The following is a 20,973-nucleotide window of genomic DNA, read 5'->3' on the forward strand; positions in this document are numbered from 1 at the left end:
ATGGCTGGCCTGCGCCTGCAGGGCCCGGCAGCCTCAGGGCTGTACTGGCGGCGGCAGGGCCGGGCAGGCACGGCGGCCAGGGCCCAAGGGTAGGTGTGCGGTGTGTGGGGCCTGCGGGCACAGCTGGGGGTGGTGGGCGTTCTTTGTGTCGGGGTGGGAACTGTCTGTGCTCAGCAAGACAGGATGAAGCTGGTTCTATTTCCAAGCAGATTACGAAGGAGAGGACTTTCCTGGTGGGGAAAGCTTTCGGTTTTTAACAATAGCAGGAAAGAAGCGGTGGAGAACCTTTCCGTGTGGAAGCTAGATTGTTTAGAGCCAGCAGCAGCTCAGCTCTGGTTAGTGCTGGAGTGCTTCGGTGCCGTGGGGACAGAGGAAAAGTAAAATGCAGTCATTCAAAGCACTGAGGCTCAGTAACCTGTTGGTACTGTGAGTATCAGGCTTCTTGATTTTAGCATTTGTCTGTCGGAAACTGGGGCTCCTGGCATGGCTGCTGCATGGGATCGCTCACCTGGCAGGCAGAGCTGCTCCAGTCTGCCCAGGCAGCTACAGGGCTTGGCTTGAGAGTTTCTTTTCCTGTGTTTCTAATTAAAATTGTAATTGTTACAGTTTTCATTGGTTAACTTTGGACAGGAGAGCAATTAGCAGAAATCAGCTCAGTTAATAATTGCATCTCAGCTCTGAGGTCTGCGTGGTGGCGAGAGCAGCGAGCGTGCAGCAGAGCTGTCCTTGTGGCAGCCAGGAGCTGTGGATTTCAGTCTTGTTTCGGACCCAGGTGTGGTGCAATTGGTTCGGCCGCTCAGTGTGAGCCCTGCATCCCTCCATAGAGCCTTGCTCATCCCAGTGCTTTCTGCTTAGCCTACAGCCATTGGTTAGTGGTTAAATGTTAGGTTTTTCTGGCACAGTGTTGTGGGAATGAGTGTATGGAAGGGTGATGGGAGGACAGAGGAAGGAGTGTGAATGCCATTGAGGGGATATGGGGCTGTGCAAGAGTACAGAAGGGACTGGTGACAGAGAAGTCAGCACTGAAGGAGCAAAGAAACACAGCTGTTCAGCAGGAAAGCAGCGCAGACTGATGATGGGAAGGGTGAGGAGATCGATGCTGGTAGTCCTCTCACCTCAGCAATGTGTGATTTGTGTTCAGCTGTCTGTTTTGTTATAGCTGTCAGAGCCTTCCAAAAGAAGGTGAAGGTGCAGTGTTGTTTGTTTCCTTGATTCACAATCAGGTTTCATTTTTTTCTTCTTTGTTCTGTTACCAACGTGTATTTTTCAAGCCTTGATGATGGTGGTGATAATTATTTAAACCTACTACTGTGGGTTTGGGCACGCTAGCAGCTCTGGGGAAGGCTGCCCTTCATTGTGCAAATGGTGGCAATCCAAAGCAGCACTGCTGGTGGCAGCTGATGAACACAGTTGGAAGCAGTCAGTTTTAGCAGTGCTGGTAAACAACCATCACCACAGGCTCCTTGGAGATAGTGGAAGTGAAGAAGAGGAACGCAGACTGTGTGCATTGGAAGCCATTTATCAGGTGCACGATATGGGCAAAGTGCTGCATGCCTGATAGTAGAGGGGTGGTGTTGCTGCCTCACAGATGCGACCTGTTAAACACAGCCACTGCTTCGTGGTGCTGCCCTGAGCTGAGTGAACCTCTGTCTTCTACAAAGAGCAGAGGGTTGTGACTGGTAGGCCAAGGAGAGGTGAGAAGCTGTAAAGGTTTGTCCCCACATTGTGACCGTAAGTTGCTTTTCTGTGTTGTTGTTCTTTTTGCTTTTTGCTTGGCAGTAAATTGCAAGGAAGAAGTGGGGATTTTATTGAGGATTTGGGTACTCGGGAAGAAAGGCCACAGTGCTACTAAGCTCACAGCCAGCCAGCTAAAAAACATCTCAACAGGAGTGAACTGGAATCATAGAATGCTAGAATGGTTTGGGTTGGAAGAGACCTTTAAGATCACCTCGTTCCAGCCCCCTGCTACAGGCAGGGACGTCTGCCTGTAGTCCAGGTTGCTGAGTGGGAATATAATGTGAGGAGAAGGAGAAATTCTGCAGATTAAACTGTGCTCGTAGCCTTATTGAATGCGTAACAGATCACGTTTCTTTTTTCTCCAACGTTTTGTGGCAGGTTTGGTAAAATCACTTGATGTTTTAATCAACATTAAGGGCTTAAAGCCACAAATGCTCAACCATGCTGCAGGGGTGGGAAGCAGCCCCTGTCCTTGGCTGCTGATATTTCTATGCTGAGGTCTATGGCACAGCCAAGTGGTGATGGCTTTCTCTGGGTCTTTAAACTATGCAGTGCATGTGTGTCTGTGCACATTCTGAATGACTACATAAATGTTATTGCATTGAGATGTCTTCTGCGTACATGAGAGTCTATTGGTAGGTCAGCGTGAGTGGAAAGCTCCTTTCTAGGATTCCTTTGTGTAGGTTTGTTCTGTCTTCTGAGTTTGGATGGTGCCCTGTGCTCTTGTACCTTGAAATGCTGCCTTCAGGTTTCTTTGCTGTAATATTTGTGAGGTTTTTGGTTATCTCCACATTAAAGCAACTCCTCATTCAGCATTGATGCAGATCTGCCAGGCTGGACGGGGCTCTGAGCACCTGGTGGAGCTGTGGTTTCCCCTCCCTGGAGGGGAGTAGAACTGGATGGCCTTTAGATGTCCCTTCCAATTCTAAGGATTCTGTGATCATTCTGCTGGAAGTTGTGCTGTGTGAGCGTTCACAGCGTGTTCTGTTGGGTTTGCACCAGGATGTTGAGCTGGTCATGTTCCCGTGGCCTTTCCTGTCTTTGTGTCACTGACTTATTGTTAAAACAGAGGAGGATTTTGTGTCTTGCTTCATTGCAGAAGAACTGGTGAGCACATAGAGTGCCAGAAACGTTCCATGCTGGAGGCTGTCTTTCTGCTGTGTGGTACAGCATCTTGCTGTTCTGGGGGCTGTGTGTGACACTGAGCTGTTGGAGCAGGTCCAGAAATGGGCCATGAAGATGATCAGAGGGCTGGAGCACCTCCCCTGTAAGGACAGGCTGAGAGAGCTGGAGCTCTTCAGCCTGGAGAGGAGAAAGCTGCAGGTGGACCTTATAGCGGCCCTTCAGGACCTGAATGGGGGAGCTGGGGAGGGACTTTTAATAAGGGCAGGTAGTGACAGGATGAGGGGAAATGGCTTCAACTGGAAGAGGGTAGATTTAGACTAGATATTGGGAAGGAATTCTGTCCTGTGAGGGTGGTGAGACACTGGAACAGATTGCCCAGTGAGGCTGTGGATGCCCCCTCCTTGGGAGCTCTCCATGCCAAGCTGGATGGGGCTGTGAGCAACCTGGGCTATGGGAGGTGTCCCTGCTACAGCAGGGGTTGGAACCAGGAGATCTGAAAGGTCCTTCCAACCCAAACCATCCTATGATTCTGTGGTCAATTGGGTGGATGCATCACAGCAAGAAGCTGAGATTCTCTCCTCATCGTAGTTTTTCCCTCCCTGTTTGGACGTGACATACAGGATTTTAAAACTGCATTCTATTGCCATATGGAGAACTTAGATTACCATGATGACAAGTGTGGAAATGTGGAAGCAATTAGGTTAATTCCCATTCTAGGAGAAAAAGGGGAAACAGCCCTTTGAGTGATCTGTGAGTGTGACTTTGTGGGTTTATTTCAGCCTCGCTTTCTGAGGAAGTGAAGCCAGGCCAGGCAGGATGGCTCCTTTCATTTTGTACCTTTTCAATTCTTCAACAGTTTCAACTAATTTGTCAGGAAGGCACAGGCTTTGTATGTAATTATATCCCAAGGTGTCTTGTGCACATCAGCTACCAGGTAGATGGGGGGAAGCCCATTGACTGCCATGGTCAGGGGGAGGCTGTGGTGGAAGATCGATGCTTATACGTTGGGAAATCCTGGGAGTGCACATCCTGAGACCAGAAATCCTGAGAAGTAGGGATTAATCGGGTTTGCTGCTCTCAGAACTTTATTTTGAATGGTGGGGATTTGACATGGGCTTCAGCAGGATGACATAATGGGGTGGAAGACTGGCAAAGCAGCCAAAAGTGCGTGACAGAGAGGTCTGCTACAGGAGTTAGCTGTGCTGCAGTGCTGCTGCCTACCCAGCTGAGTTGCAGGAGCATTATTTCCAACTGACGTCAGTGCTGAATTGCCTCAGTCATTGGTGGTTTGTGTGTGTGTGTAAAAGGGAGTTTAAAGCACTGGAAATTTTGTGTTCATAGATGTTGGAGAAGCTTGGATGGCGCGAGTGTATTCCTGATTTGCTTATGGCAGTGCTGATGTCCTCCCTCCTGTCTTTGTTCCAGTAATATGTCTGATGCTCTCGCGAATGCAGTGTGTGAGCGCTGCCAGACCCGGTTTGATCCCGCGGAGAGGATTGTGAACAGCAATGGGGAGCTCTACCACGAGAACTGCTTCGTCTGTGCTCAGTGTTTTCGCCAGTTCCCGGATGGACTTTTTTATGAGGTGAGGTTGCATGTTGTGTATGAGAGAAAAGAAATGTCTTTGCTAAAAGGCAAAGAATGAGGTGAAAATTATGACAGAAATACGAACTTCCATCTTTCTTGCATGTTTGATTTCTAGGCCTTAGGAGGGACTTGCAGCTTGGTTTCTTTTTTCCTTTTTTTCTTCCTCTTACCTACTTCTGTTCATCAACAAAACTGTGTTTGCTTTTTGGGTAAGAGGCATTTCAAAAAAGAAAGCACAAATGTATCTTAATATTTCATCAGGCTTAAGTGATAGTTTGCCTTTATTTTTAGGTATTTTGTACCAGACTTTCTCAACTGAAGTTGGCAAACCCATACAAAGCAAGTTTAAATCTTTTCACAGGTTGTATGCAAGCATTGCTTTTGAATAGTACGTTATTTTAAACATGCTGCATTCTTAGTTTTTTAGTCCTTTGTAGGAGGAATAATTCTAAATACACAAGTTTTAAAAAAATAAATTATAGGGAAAGAAACTTTGGGCACCCCAAGATTTTTGTTGTCTAGTAGGAGCTTTGCTATTGATTTAATTTTTTGCAAAGCAAATTCACTATGAGCCCGAAGCCATATTTGGCTGTTGCTTTGAGAAAATCTCTGGGAGCTTAACAACAGGTCAGAATTGAGACTAGAGCTGAAAACCTTATCTGGTCTTCACCAATTCATTTTTTCAAGTGCAAAATGCTAAACTGTAAGAACTGATCACCATTCAGTTATTCATGATGGCTCGTTCTCTCTTTTCAGTTTGAAGGTCGGAAGTACTGTGAGCATGACTTTCAGATGCTCTTTGCTCCTTGCTGTGGGGAATGTGGTAAGATGTATAAATACACATCTGTGCAGCCTCATCCAGCTGTGTGCTTCACACAGTGAGCACACTGTTAGGGGCAAGTGGCCCTTCTTTTAGCAGTGTTGGCCCTGTAGCATATACATCCATTGAGACACCACAGGTTCATAGAATCATAGAATGGCTTGGGATGGAAGGGACCTCAAGGATCATCAGGCTCCTACCCCCCACCACAGACAGGGCCACCAACCTCCATATCTAACACTAGACCAGGCTATTACTCCCACCACTGAGTGCTGTCCAGCCCTGGGCTGAATTTGGGGTCATTTGAAGGAGAAGGAATACTGGAGAGAAACAAAGGATGTAATCAGCGGTGATTTGGGGCATCCTGGTGATGGGAAGAGGGTTTGGTTTTTTTTCCACCAAAGTTATAAAGTAGTAGTTCTTGTGAGGTTAAAGGGCAGAATTATCAAGGGCTGTAGATGTTTAATAAAACTGTTTTCTGCATGGATCTCAAGGTATTGCTTTCCTTTTGTAGGTGAGTTCATCATTGGGCGTGTTATCAAAGCAATGAACAATAACTGGCACCCAGAATGTTTCCGTTGTGAGCTCTGTGATGTGGCACTTGCTGACCTGGGTTTTGTGAAGAATGCTGGCAGGTAAGATGGAGCAGGAGCTCTGGAAATTTTGCCAGTATGTTGTTGATGTGGTAGTGAGAGTGCTCCATTGGTCATTTATTGGGAGGTGAAGCTTGTAGAGGTACAGAGAAAGCTTTAAGGGATGTGGGATGGGGAATTAAATGAAGAACAGTGTTCTTTGTTCAATGGAATGTGTAGGAAGCAGAAACTCAAATGTTAGTAGCTAGTGGAAGGGTACTGAAAAGAAAGGGATTATAGGCAAGAGGCCAGATAGCAGGTGAGAAGAGGGATTGTGTGATGCTGGGTAGGCTGTTTATCAGGTAATTTCTGATAAACAATTCTGAAGCAATTCAAAACGTAGCAAAAGGCCAAGAGAACAAGGTGAGGATTACACCAAAACATATGCAGCATAAGATTTCCCAAGTCTTCAAAAACCATTCAATTTATATAAAGAAATATAAAATCAAGTCCTAAGGTAGATTAATGCATTTAATTAAGAAGTAAGAAACTAAAAACCTGAAACTTGTACAAAAGAATATCATAAGAAAATAAACCCATCTGACTGTTAGTACACAGTGTTGTACAATTCATAGTTAATTTCAGGCTTTCACATCTTGAGCAAAGCTTAGTAGTTTCCTGGGGTTTACATTTTCACTACCTAAAGGGTGAGGAAGGAAAGGTTACATGTTTGTACCCTGTCCAGCAGGGAGATTCTTCCACTCCCTTTTCTGTTCAGTCCTGCACACAACTTTTGTGTTTTAGTTTTTCGAGCTGGGCGTAATAAATTTGACTTGTGTCACCTTAGCTTGTTAGAATCTGTGCTGTTGTCACAGCACCCAGGAGAATTCCTGGGTCTTTTCAGGAAAGCAGCTAGGATTGAAACAATTCAAGCGTGAAAAAGAATTTTAAATGGAAAGTATAGGAAAGGAATGTGTGTGCCTGTGTGTCTGGACATTCCATGTTTATTTCACCTGTCGTGTGGCTTCCTATAACATTTACCTCTTCTGCACAGGAGCTTTCTGCTAGCAAATGCTGTTGGAAACTGTTGTGTTCGTTTTCCATTTTCTCACTGAACTTGATCTTGCTAGGTCTGCCTCTCATTCTCAGATGTATTCCACTGGATATGATTTGTATCAGTAAGGATAGTTAAGGTAATCTCTGCTTTATCTGTAGCAAATAAATAGTCTGGCTAGGTAAACTGCCAAAATGAAAGAGTTGTAAAGCACCTTAAAGGTGAGATTTTCTTCTGGGCAAAGGGAACATCAGTAAAATAAATACCCTGGAGGTGATTAAGAGATGTGTGGATGTGGCACTAGAGGACTTGGTTGGACTGATAGCACTTGGTAGGTCAGGTGAGTGGTTGGACTTGATCTTGAAAGTCTTTTCCATCCTAAATGATGCTATGATTTCTTCTTCTGCTTGCTTGTCTCCACCTTTACCAATTTTTAAGACAGAGGTTCATCGTTTTTTTGATTCAGCATGTAGTAAAGATGAATGCTGTATTCCTAAGCAGACCTTCTTTAGTTGAAGCACTATCAGGATGTCGGATGTTTGGCAGGGAACTACGTAACAGAGGCAGTACAGTAAACACTGTCTGGCCTGTGTCTGAAGCTTTGAGCTCATCTCCTGCTCTTAGCCCTTGGAAGCAGTTAAAAAATGGTCAGTACTCTCTTAATTGCATTCTTGCTTGGACGTGTTCCAGCATTTTGCTTTTTTATTTATTTATGTATTTTGCTATGGCTTAGTGCCAGTTTTCTGCCTACGGTGTGTAAACACTGAGCATGCAACTTGAACAGAATGTACAGGCTGTGTGAGGAATGGACCTCTAGTGTTGGTGCAGTACGACATTTTAAAGTATGCTTATGCATTGTGCCAAGGAAAAGCCATTACTGAATGCTTTGGGAATTAAATTATTTTGCAGAAAGAAGCTGTCTGTTTAACAGCCCGCTTTCCCTCAGTTGTTCCTAAGTGCTCAGCCCTCAGTTTCACATCTTGGCAGTCAGTGCTTGCAGTTTCAGTAAGACAAGAGCACGTAATCAGAGGGGTTCCTGTTCGTTTCAGTTCCAGGGAAATGACAGAACTTCCCTCTGCAGGAGTGAGCCCGGCTGTGGTCATGCATGTGTTCTTTCTGCATATCTGCTCTCCTCTGATTTTGGCGGCGCAGCCTTTTCACGTTGAAGCGGAGGCAGGAGTCAAGTTCACAGCTCAGATTTCGCACTCAGCGAGCTTTCGTTCGTCTTCCCCTCGCACTGTGGTATCATCACCGTCCTCTTACCACAGAACAGGTTGCACAAAGCATCACGGAATTTCTCAGCTACAAAAAAATACATGACCGGGTCGAAGGCCCCGTTCAGGCTGGTGAGGCAGGAAGTGATGCGGTTATTGAGTGCTAGCAGGCGCTGCGTCTCGCAGGAAGCCTTGGTGCCGTTGTAATGGAGGATATAAATGTAGCGATTGACGTGATAAGGTACAAAACAAACCAGGAAGATCATCAGGACCATGATGATCATTTTGATAGCTTTTTCCTTCAGGTGTTTCTCAACTCTGTTCCCACTCTTCAGGCTTCTGATGATTAGTAAGTAGCAAGTCACCGTAGTGACAAACGGGAAGGTGAACGCAACCGCTAAGGACACGAGAGCGTGACGTGACGCCTTTTCTCTGTAGAGCTGCAGGCAGATGGTTGTGTTGTTCACTTCCACGGTCTGCACGCTGAGCAGCAGGGGTGCCATCGCAACCCCAACTATCAGCCACAGGAAGGCACACGCCAGATGGGCATAAAGGGGCCTGCGGAGCTTGATGGACTTCACGGGGTGCACGATGGCCAGGAACCGGTCGACGCTGATGCACATGAGGAAGTAGATACTGGCGTACATGTTGAGGTAAAAAAGGAAACCCGTGAGTCTGCATGGGATCTCGCCAAAAGGCCAGTGGTTACCTGAAAAATGGTACACCAGCCGGGTGGGGAGGACCAGCACGAATGAGAGGTCAGCCACAGCAAGGTGCATCAGGAAAATGTTGGCCGGTGTGCCGGACTTCTGGTCCCGAATGAAGAGCCAAAGAGCCAGGGAGTTGCCAATAAAAGCCAGGATGAAGTCTAGGAAGTAGAAGGTGGCAAAAAGTACGTTCTCAAGGTGTGTCTCTTTGCCACATTGCTCTGAAGTTTCCAAAGGGAAGTTTGACTGATTTGAGCAATTGAAGAGCAGACTTGAGGGATCTGCCGGGCCTTTCATTTTTCACCACAGTTTTGAAGTATAAAAGAAAAACCTGAAAGAGTTGAGACAGTGTGTTATAGTTTAAAAAAAAAACAACCCTGGTTTTTGGAGAAAACACACATGGAAATCAGTAAGGTCTTGTGCTCGCTAATACTGATATTTAATAGGACATGTCAGTCTGACTCTGAACATGTACATAAAAACTCTGCTCAGCTGTCCAGCCCACTAATTCCCATTGAAGAGACACTATTAAAGAGACACCAGCTGGTTATGAGTTTGTCTCCAGTTTGTGCTGGGCTTTGTTGAGTAATAGTCATGCTCATTTATCAGGCAAATGGAAAAGTGGAAGCAGGTTCTGTATGTCTAGCTAGATGGTATTTGTTGTGTTTAATTAGAAAGGCTGGTTTAGGACTGAAGAGCTTTTCTGAACATGCACTTACTGTAAGGTGCCCACAACATTCTTGTTGGAGCAATAGAAAGCAGGTCAAAGGTCAGGTATTGTTTATTTATTTATTTTAAAGCAAGATTCCTGAAAATCTTTTGAGAATTTTACTCTGAAATCCTGCATTTATGGCAAACACATGCAGTACCAATACAGGGGAAAACCTTTCAGATGGGTAGCAGCATCTCATTTGAATAGCAGAAAAGCAATACACTGACTCAGAAAATATTGCTAGTAATACCCTTGCTGTCTTCTGTTGCCAAAGCACCGTCCTTCCCTGCATCTCCTCCCAGTGTAACTCTCCCCCTGTAGCATATCCAGGAGCTTTTCCAAGTTGCAGCATATAAGACTGTGCTTAGCTTTGGCAGCCTCTGCAGGGTCCTGAATAGCATCAACCAAAAGTGACTACGTTTTGTGGGTGCTTACCCTGCCTTTGTATGCACTCCTCATCTGTCAGGGTCAGTGGTAGGGAAATGCAGACAGTCTGAGCTTCCAGTGCTGTCTCTGTTTCTTGGATTCCTCAGAGGTGTTGCAGTATCCACCGCAGTACCTCTATTGGTTGTACTAATTGATGATTACAGCACAACATTCAATACATATTTAAAGAATAAGCAGCTAAGGAAGCTGAAAACTGTAGCTTCCTGTTTCTGTGTATCCTGTGTTCCTGTCTCAGTATCCTCAGGTCAGTGAGGCACCATCAAATACAACTGTGTTTGAAAAGCATTTGGAAAAAAAAACAGTGAAATAATGATAGCAAAAGACAAGAAGAATTTCCGTTTGGCTTGAGTGCCTGTTTGCTTTGCCTAGGGAAACAAGGAGGCATCTCTTGTTTCTCTGACACTTTCTTCACCCATTAGAATGTTTTAAGATCAATCTGCTCCATTTTCCTCTACTGATTGAAATTTTCCTCTACTGAGATTGAAATTTTAAGGTAGGGAGTGACACTGTTACACAACATTGTGAGTCTCGGGCAGAAGTTACACTGCGTGCTGAGATCTTACATCCGTAGGCAGATGGTCCAAGGCATGAAGCAAGCATCCAGCTTCCAACAGAACTTAAAATTTGAGTATATTCACTGAAATGGCTGATTAATTACAGACCAATATATAGGAAATTTGTAAATGAAACTCCAAGGTAATTCCCATCTTTTGTTAGCTGTTGTCACTTTCAGGTGGACAGGAAACTGCGGTAGGTGAGGAATGAACATGCTGGGCCACTTCTGCTTACTGCATGGCTGGAGAGACCAGAGTCAGCAGAAAGGAGAACAAATTACATTTGGAAACAGGAATTTCTTTGTGTGGCCACAGAGGGGCCTTCTCACTCTGTGCATTCCCTGAATACAATGTGTGTCTATGGCACAAGAAAGACTAAGTTTGAGTGTGTGGGTAATCACTGTCTGCTGCCAGCTAGAGAGAACAGCACTTCAGAAGATGGCATTGCCAAAAGTGCATCTAGACTGCCCTTTTTTCTGAGGGGTATTTCATTCTCTATAAATACACGTGTTATCTTTTACTTTTGTTTTTTGTAGTTCCTGTTGCTTTCATGAACAAAAAGAAAGCTCACTGTCGGGTTTTCTGTGTGAATTTCCTGGGGTTGCTGGAGAGCATGCAAGTTTGGGTTTTAGTCTTTATTAGTCCCGTATAAAATAAAGCCTACAAATCTTTTTGAACCCAAGAGTTTGGAGTTTCCATGTGATGAAAGCTCAAATACTCAAATACTTGTCTTCCCTGGATGGAATTAGTTTAAATACGTATTTTTCTATTGCACAGCAGTGAAGAAATATGCTGAGACCGTGCCTTTTCATGGGCTGTTAATTTACAGTGGTGCCTATCATCTTTGTTTAATTCTTATTTTATCTGCAAAAATGTAGTGATCTTTATATGTTCACACTCCTGTCAGTGATGAGTTATTGTCTGATGGTAAGTGCTCCTCTTTATGTGGTTACACCACTGAAAAAGCAGTTGGTACAGGACTGGACCAGCTGAAAAGGCTAAAGGGAGGGTGGCAGACAGGGATGTCTCTTCCCTTGATGACAGTGATTTAACTTCAGGAAGCAAAGCAGTAAGCCCTGCTTACAAGCCAAATGCTTGAGAGTTAGCAGCTGATACACTGAGCTGATTTCCTATGGAGGATCTTTGGAATCAGACCCAGCTGTCTGCCCATGCTAGATGTGGACTAGTCAAGGCATTTCAGTCAGCAGTTTTGTCCTCAGTGATGTCAGCACTGACTCTGCCATTGATTTTTGTCTGGACATATTTTCACTGCAAGGTGCTGTGGGGTGGAGGAGAAGGGAGAACGTGGGTCTGTCTGTAAGCTCAGAATGTCAGTGACAAGAAGACCTTAGAGCAGGTGATAAAATCAATCAGTTGTGTCTTGCTCAAGTGATTGCCTTCATGTGAGATCTGCTCTTACCTTATTCACTTGTTGGAGGAAGGGGAAGGAAGGCATCATTCATTGCCTGGTCTGAAACCAAATGAATAGAGAATCGTAGACCCCTCAGAGCTGGAAGGGACCTTTGAAGGCCACGCAGTCCAACTGCCCGCAGTGCACAGGGACACCACAGCTGGATCAGGTTGCCCAGGGCCTGATCAGCCTGGCCTTGAAAGTCTCCATGGATGGGGCACCCACCACATCTCTGGGCAGCCTGTGCCGGTGCCTCACCACCCTCACTGTGAAAGACTTTTTCCTTATTCTCAACCTAAATCTGCCATTGTTGAGCTTGAGGCCATTTCCCCTTGTCCTGTCACCACAGACCCTGCTAAAGAGTCTGTCCCCTTCTTTCCTGTCGCTCCCCTTTAGATGCTGACAGGCTGCCCTCAGCTCTCCCCCTGCCTTCTCTTCTCCATCTGCACAGCCCCAGCTCTCTCAGCCTGTCCTGGAGGAGAGCTGTTCCATCCCATGGGGAATTGAGTCTCTTTCTAATTTTGCTTAGATTTTATGTTAGAAGGGAACTTTGATCAATTCTTGTATTTCTTTACAGTTCTGTTTGTTGATAGCGTGCAGCACTAAACCAGGTCAGAGGAAAAGCTGCTGTTTTGCTAGTGTTACGTGTTGAGGTTATGTCTGGAGCAGAGATGTTGTTGACAGAAAGCTGCAACCTTACAAAAATAACAGCTTTTGTAGCTGTAGATTATGGAAAGCCCTTTCCTGCATTTTATTTTGCATGTCTCTATCAATATAAGTAACTGATTTACTTTTTAGGCTTTTTCTTTCTTTCTGGTTTGTTAGCTTGCAAAAAAGGACGCTCGTAAATCCTACGAAACTTTTGTACTCATCTGTATTTATGCTGAGAGCAAACTTGAAACTTCCCCAGATGACCCAGAATGTGTAGTTCGAGCTGATGTATATAGTGTAGCACAAGAGGCTTTCACTCCACAAACAAAACTTATTTGGCAGTCTGTCTCACTGCCCAATAATTTCCTCTTGGATTGCACTCCTGGTGCTGTAGGAATATTTCTCGATGTGCGTATTGAGCAGAGTGCTGGTGTGGAGGGAGCCATTATCCCACCCCCGGGGCTGAGCTGGAAGGGGGATGTCAGCACTCATTAGAAATGCATGCACACTGCCCATGGTTTATGTCCCTGTTTCTGTTCTGCTCAGAAACAAACAGATAGCAATCCCTGGGGCTGTCGGTGCAGGGTTACGCTATCAGTTATCCTTATTAAGAATGCAAAAAATTAATAAACAGAAAAAATAACTCAACATAAATTCGTTACCTGGCTAATTTGAAGGCTTTGTTACGATGCTCACTGCAGATAAATTCAAGGTGTATGTTGAAATTTGTGATGGATTTCAGGAAATGACTTCTTGCTCAGCTGGAAGAATTTTGGTTTGGGAATATGCTAGTCTGGGGGTTGTATTTCTGGTTGTAGCGTCCTGTCTCCAGTCTTTCTCTGCAAGTGTTTTTCCTTAGAAATAGCCCACTTCTAACTGATGCTGTTCCCTGACGATTACTCCTGCTGAGCCTCCCACCCCTCAGCTCAAGCACTGGTTTCCTATAAGCACCAGAGTGGTGTCAGAGCGATGGACATGCAGCAGTCAGCTTTCCTGCCAAAAGGATGGACATTAAGGACTTAAGTGTGAAAAGTTTGGTGTTTTCATCTTCAAAATGTTCTGCTTTTTCTTAGTACATTTCTGTTATGCTCATGATCCCAGTTTGTGCATTTTTCCACCTTGCTGACAACAGCTAAAACTCACAGCGCTAGGAGAGTTCCTTTGCTACCGTGCTACAGAAGTTTGTCTCTTACCTCTTCACAGCGCAGTCCTATGGGTGGAGAGTTGGTTCCTTTTAGGGAAGATCTCAGGGAACTCCTTCTACTGATGGCAGCAAACCAAAACGAAGCAGCTACGGCGAAACCAAGGAGCTGATCCAAAAAGAGAACACGTTTGCAGGGCTGCTGAAAGTGGAGAAGGGTGCCCCTCTATATAGTGTCCTTCTGGCTCTGATAGTGCCTTATCAGCTCAGGCACACAACAGAGCAGGACGCTCCTGCACTGAAGAGCATTCTTCATCCCAGCTGAGCCCTTGGCATGGGGCTTGCTGCTGCTGTTGCAGATATGAATGTGCTGTATGAATATTCCAGTGTTCGTGGTGCTCACTGAAGGCCGCTGCTGAACTCCCAGCCTTTCACACAGCCCTCTTGGAGTCCCCTGATTATTTTAGGAGGGTGGAGTGTAGCATTGTTTGGGGGAAGTCTGGTATTAATAGGCACAACAGGACATTTCAGAATGGGATAATTCCATAATGGTGGGAGTGCGGAGAGGGAGAGGGGCGGCTGCTATGGTAACAGCTCAGCCTGTCCAACACTTCCCTTTGCTTGCAATAGAGGAGGGTCTATGGGACGGCAGAGAGGGCCTGTGAATGGGGAGGGGTGATAATGGTTTATCAGTGCAAATGGCTGAAGGCATCTTATTCAGCTGAATGAGAGGGGTCTCTTTCAGGACGCTTCGGGGTCCCTCTGTCCTGCCCCATATAATTACTCTCCATTTGACGGTGCCGAATAAAATCGATGCCTTTATGCTGAGATGAGCACAGCTGCATGTTTCCTTATAATGGGGTCCTGTCTGCTTTTTCTGGATTCCGTCTGGGCAGACAGTAGTTCCAGCCCTGGAGAGAGACTCTTGATGACGGGAGGACTCAGATTTGGAGAGAATAATGACGATACTTAGCGCTTAGGCGTCTGCCAACTGAGGGTCAGAAATGTTTTGAGGTCTCACAACAACATCTGTGTTAATCCTTATCCCCATTTTACAGATCTAAGGGTGATTCATCCTACCAGAATTTTGGAAGGGGTGATGAATCCGCTGCTGCGGCCGTAAATCTGCCCTTTCCATTTGAACTTTCCCTTTCGTCTCCTGTCTGTTGAGAATGACCTGTAGATCTCAGCAAGTTTCACACAGCAATACACTGAAAGGAATCAAGTGGGATTCTGTTTCGTGTCAGATAAACCTGCAGAGGTGAATCCTCTGTCAGTTTTGCTTTACCATAAGTTCTTTTCTTGCTGCTAGAGGGCTACATAAGGGAATTAAACTGAACGGTTTCTCCTCAGAGCTTCTGGATACCGGGATAAAACTTTTGGATTCCTGCAGCCTTTATAGAAGTCCCTTTTATGCTCTTGCCCAGGCTTCGCTACCAGAAATTTGGCTTCTCTGCCTGCTGAGGGCAGTAATTTGTTCTAGAACAAGTGATAGAAACACAGTTGTATTTACCACATAAAATCACACGGCTCTTTGTTTTCCTTAACCGAGGACTAAAAGGAGTTAGGAGACAGAGGGGCTAGGATTCAAAAGGTTCTTGTTTATCTCTTCACTGCTGAAGATTAAGGAGTCCCATTCAAGCAATGTTCTTTGGTTTAATTGTTCTTAATTCTCTGTGCTGTGCTTCCTCCCAACTCCCACTCCTGTAATGCCTCTGCCAAAGTTATTAATGGAGAGAAGGTGTGTAGGGGAACTGTGTAGGGCCTGAACTGGTGATTTAGCACCTGGGGAAGGGGTATGGCTGGCACAGGGAGCACAGGTGCCAGAGACCCTCATCACCAGCTGGGTGAGGCAGCTGTTTTCCTATGTGTGACAGTTGGTATTCCCAAGAATACTTTGCCTGGTATCACAGAGAACTTGTCAGAAGCAGTTTTGCTGCTTCGTGGTACAAACAGGGTGTTGCTGCCTTTCCATGCCCACATTTCAGAGAGGATTGGATCTAGGAGAGCTGGAAAGGTGGAAGGTGAAAGCTGAAAGAGTGACAGGTGATGGTAGACATGGAACGTGTCTATAATATGGTACATCATGGAATCACAGAGTGGCTTGTGTTGGAAGGGACCTTAAAGCCCATCCAGTCCCAGTCCCTGCCAGGATCATGGACACTTCCCACTATATCAGGTTGTCCATCCAACCTGAACACCTCCAGGGATGGGGCATCCACAGCTTCTCTGGGCAGCAGTGCCAGGGCCTCACTGCCTTCTGAGTAAAGAATTTCCTCCTAACGTTTAGCCTAAATCTCCCCTTCTTAGTTTAAAACTGTTCCCCCTTGTCCTGTCACTGTCTGCCTGTGCTATAAATATAAGCACAAATCAGGGAATGTTGGAGAAGGATTCCAGGAAATATAACTTGGTAGCTGTTCTATATACTCTTTTCTGTGCAACTGGTGTTAAAGACAGGATATTAAACTAAATAATGTTCAGTCTGACCTCAGAAGATTACATCAAATACACCTTGCATCATGCAGTGTGCATTTTTTAGGAGAAAGAATTTCATCATGTTTTTCTTTCTTTTCTTTGTTCGACCAGGCACCTGTGCAGGCCGTGCCATAACCGTGAGAAAGCTAAGGGGCTGGGCAAGTACATCTGTCAGAAGTGCCACCTGATAATTGATGAGCAGCCTCTGATGTTCCGGAATGATTCCTACCATCCAGATCACTTCAATTGCACCCACTGTGGGTACGTGCTGGTATTCTAAACCCTGACAACGAAGGAGGAGGAATGGTTCAGTCAACAGTGCAGTCGCTTGCAAGGCCTAAACCTTGCTGCCTTCACTTTGTTATAAAAAAAAACAACAGGAATTCTTTGATGAAAAATGGAAAGATGTTGGGAAAACCTAGAAGAACTGCAGTTTTATTTTGCTATTTGCTGTTCTTCTCTGCTGGATTTGAATGACACCATTTTGTACTGAAAACAATAACAGTTACTTGTGAGAACTTATGTCAGGGGCCGTGTGCACATTGCAATAAAAGTGCTGTCCAAAGATTGCTGGTGCCAGACTATTCCAAATAGTTTCACTTTGCATTTCTGGATAGAGGGGAAAAGAAAGAGATGAGTTGTGGTGCTGTGTGTTGCCGTGCTGTACCTGTCTGACCTGAGTTATTGTCAGAGAGGCCGTGTGACTGGAGCACAGCATGGGTAAGCACTGAGAAATAAGGTGCACTGAGAAACAAGTGTTGCTGCTGAGCACTCAGGAACAGTCCTTCAGCTGAGCTATCTCATTCAGAGATAGCATGACACTGTATAATTGCATGTAAGCACACCATAGATTTTTGCCAGAGCGTGTACCTGAGACATGGTGACAAAATGAGAAAGCAATAATAGAAAAAAATAGTATATAACAACTGCATTTCACTAGCTTAGTTTAATGGCAGCGCGTATAGCATGAATGTTGCCAAAATGTGTTAACTGTCAAGTTTGGTCTTCCAAGATTTCACCTGTGATGTCAAGGAGCTTCACGGGGTGTTCTGACTTCAGGGACACGTTTGTGTTTTCAGGAAGGAGTTGACTGCTGAGGCCCGGGAGCTGAAGGGAGAGCTGTACTGCCTGCCCTGCCATGACAAGATGGGAATCCCCATCTGTGGAGCCTGCCGCAGGCCCATTGAGGGCCGAGTGGTCAATGCCCTGGGGAAGCAATGGCATGTTGAGGTGAGGCCTTCCCAAATCTGAAACCTCCTTCAGTGGCTGCTCTGGAAGACAGAAAACTAATTGCTTGTGTTTCAGATTGACTTCATTTTGTGTGAGTGGATGAGTGCTGCAGGTTTGTCAGGACTGCACTGCCAAGGTTCTTGTGGAATGTAGTTCACATAATGGCGTTTACTTACTAATAAATTGAAATAATTGCTTACTAGGGTAGAAATATTCTTTCCACTCCTGGTTTGTAACTGTTAGAATTTCTTTTAAGTAGGCAGAACCAGTTCAGTTCTTGCCTTCTAAGCCTTTTCAGCTCAATTTTTCTGTAACTTTCAGCTAAGTTGTCACAGCATGCTCTAAAGTTTTATAGTGATTTATGGATTTGGTGATGTAAACCTCCTAGGGCTGAATGCAACAGGGATGCTGCTGCTCATCTGAGCTGCATTCATACCAACCATGTTTTATATTCCTATTTCTCTTCTTTGAGATAAGGAAAGCAATATTCCACGAGTCTTCTCAGCAAATTTACAACACAGTTACCCTTCCAGCAAGTGCTCTGTTTATCATTAATGTAATTCTTAATGAATTATTGTAATGTCCTAAACATTTCATCTTCTCACTGTCAAGGATTTTCCTATCTAAGTTTTATTAAGGCAGTAAGTCTCTTGTATTGAGCCATGATTTGCAGCCAGCGTAGCACCCAGGCAGGTTTTTCCCTGGTGATGGACAGGTCACACTGCTTGCCACTGAGTGTCTTCTTTCTTTTGCAGCATTTTGTTTGTGCCAAATGTGAGAAGCCATTCCTGGGGCACCGCCACTATGAGAAAAAAGGACTGGCTTACTGTGAAACTCATTATAACCAGGTAAATTCTGCCATCTGTGCTATAGGTGCTTGCTCTGACTGCCGGATGCTTTCGTAGTCTCAATTTGTAGAGGCACCACAGTATTAAGAAATTAATGGGATTTAATTGGAAAAATAGGTTTTCTTGGTAGATGTGAAAAGTAATGCTGAGAACATGCTAGAAATGTCTCAGGGAGATCGATTTTTGATTATCCTTTTGAGATTAAAAGCACTGACGATGGGCAGCAATAAAAATTCCTGTGATTTGTGTGGACTTTTGGTTACTTATTGGTTTCTGTAGGGCTAAGATAAATGTTATGCTGCTTAACCCGTAAAGTGTGTTTCACAAGTCAAAACAAATGTGTTTTTTCTATTTTATGATAGTGAAGAGCTACAAGTTTGGTGTTTCCTTCTATCAGACAAATTAGTCTTTATCTCACGAGAAGTGTTGCTATTTTGAAAATAGCTCTAGGTTTTGTTTTGTTGTTTTGTCCTTTCGTTTTAGCATCAGGAGATATCTGTCTCTAGAGAATATGCTTTGCTGATCCTGTCATACTCAAATGGCCACGTGTGCAAGATTTCAAGATCATACAACAGTGGTAGAGTGTATGACAACAACAACAAAGGCCTTGTAGTATTTAGTGGTATGAGATCCAAACGAAAATGGGCTATTGGCAAGCGTATGAGAAGTTATTCAGAAGATTTAAATTGGTACATTTGGGGGCAACTGCAATATCTGGGAGTTCATTAACGTTAGGATTGAAGGTTCACACCAGCTGCGTGATCTGGGGAGTGTGAGCAGTCAGTGACACGAGTTCCTGTTCTTACTTCTTTCACTGTGCAGCTCTTTGGAGATGTTTGCTACAACTGCAGCCACGTGATTGAGGGAGATGGTAAGATTTGTTCTCTTCTTATTTTGGGTCGCTGTCCCTGTTCCGTTTGTTAGTGCAGCTGTTGCAGGCTCACAGTTGCAAGGCACCAGTGTTTCTTTTTCACATCTGGCCTCATTTGAATTTGGATACAAATCCAAATTCAAATAATCTGGCAGTTTCCTTTTATTTTGTGCTTTTGCAGTGGTATCAGCTCTTAACAAGGCCTGGTGTGTGAACTGCTTCTCCTGCTCCACCTGCAACATCAAGCTCACACTGAAGTAAGTCAGCATTTATGTCTGGACCATATTAAACCATATTTGCCCCTGAGGCAGAGTATCAGCTTGGGGAGTACTGTGAGCCAGCACCCCTGAGGGGCAACGTTCTGCTGATCCAGTGATTTGCAGTGCCATCTCTCTGTGGGAGGGCTGATTTCACAACTGAAAGAGAGCTGGGACCCAACATTTTCTCTATCTTATTTTCCTCCTGTTCACAAAGGAAGAATTTCTTCCCTGAGGAGGTTGGGTAAGAGGACAGCTGTACAGAAGGAAGGTTTTAAACTCTGAATAACTGCCTGTACTGAAATTCCTGCAGCTTCCATTGCTCCTTAGTGTGGATGCACCCCTTGCTGGCAGTGCTTGCAATTACTTAGAGTAGCATAACATTTTCTTTCAAAATAGTTACCAAATATGTAGAAGAGGAACAGAAAACAAAGCAGTCCTACATTTTCCTTTCTCAGGTTCAAATGGTTCAAACCCTTATCCTGCTTTGTTGGGTTGGCCCTAAAGGCCTGGTATGTGAAAGCACATGAAAGCACAGACATTTCCATTCTAAGATAACATTATTATCCTAGGCTGCTATATACAAATGTATGGCAAAATCTTTCTTCTAACTAAGCTAGCAGTACTAAAAGCCCCAGTTCCCTGATTAAAATCTGATTTTTATACTTTCATTGTCATGGAAGTGAGGCATTTTACACATGTAGTAGAAAGCAAGCAATTGCATTTCTAATTGCACACAGGCTTGATTTAATCAGACATACAGCTTGCAAATAGTGCTTTAATAGCCCACTATTGTTTGTGTTACAGGAATAAGTTTGTGGAGTTTGACATGAAGCCTGTATGCAAGAAGTGCTATGAGAAATTCCCACTGGAGCTGAAGAAACGCCTGAAGAAGCTGTCAGAGCTGGCATCCAAGAAGGCACACCCCAAAGCCCTGGATTTAAATTCTGCTTAAGCAGGTCTGTCCATCTGTTGACTGCGCTCTTGCAGTCGCAAGGTGCTGCTCACAGCAGCTGCTGATTAAAAGAGAATTACTCAGAACAAGTGAAACCAAAGAAAAGTGGTACCTTGCCCTGCTTCTGGGAACGTGGCCTGCATCTTGACTCTCTTTTTCTCAAGCAACTGCCTATTAACACTTGCAGAAAGAGCAGTTTACAGGCTGGTTATTAATTTGCTAACATCTTATTTTTAAACTGTACAGCATCTTTCTTTCTTTCTTTCCTTAGTTGAACTGTACTTCTCTCTCCATTCCTCTATAGTCTAATGAATTTAGAAACACTAATTGAGTGTAGGGGTGGAAGAAACGTGTTGTTTGCTCTTTTTTGGTTTGAGTTTACTGGATAAGCTCAGAAGCCAATAGTTACAACACCTTAATTGCCTAGTTGTCTGACTCAGAACCAATGTTAGGATTGCTGAAGAAGTTTACTTTGCTGTTTCTCTGCTCAGCAGTAAGAAGATTGCAGTTGCCAAGGCCACGTCAGCCCCTTCTGGATGGTTGGGCTCCCTTTAGGGAGGTGCTGGCTGTGGAAAAGGATAAACCTTGTTAGAAACTGATGCCAT

The 20,973-nt window shown here is 44.6% G+C and overlaps 2 protein-coding genes across 2 annotated transcripts; one reads left to right on the top strand and one right to left on the bottom strand.

Annotated features, from left to right (window-relative positions):
* LIMS2 (LIM zinc finger domain containing 2) lies at window positions 1–20,368 on the top strand (the record flags this gene model as incomplete). Its single annotated transcript, XM_079539737.1, has 10 exons — window positions 1–89; window positions 4,288–4,447; window positions 5,206–5,272; window positions 5,784–5,904; window positions 16,319–16,468; window positions 17,287–17,437; window positions 18,193–18,285; window positions 19,108–19,156; window positions 19,338–19,413; window positions 20,221–20,368. 10 exons carry the CDS (start codon window positions 1–3, stop codon window positions 20,366–20,368), a joined length of 1,104 nt encoding a protein of 367 aa, XP_079395863.1.
* On the bottom strand, window positions 8,082–9,113 carry GPR17 (G protein-coupled receptor 17; the record flags this gene model as incomplete). The annotated part of the gene is made up of 1 exon (XM_079539550.1): window positions 8,082–9,113. The coding sequence occupies one exon, from the start codon at window positions 9,111–9,113 to the stop codon at window positions 8,082–8,084; it is 1,032 nt and encodes a 343-aa protein (XP_079395676.1).
* Window positions 20,369–20,973: the final 605 nt, after the last annotated feature.

This window comes from Tetrao urogallus (assembly GCF_951394365.1).
Source record: "Tetrao urogallus genome assembly, chromosome: 9".
Lineage (NCBI taxonomy): Eukaryota > Metazoa > Chordata > Aves > Galliformes > Phasianidae > Tetrao > Tetrao urogallus.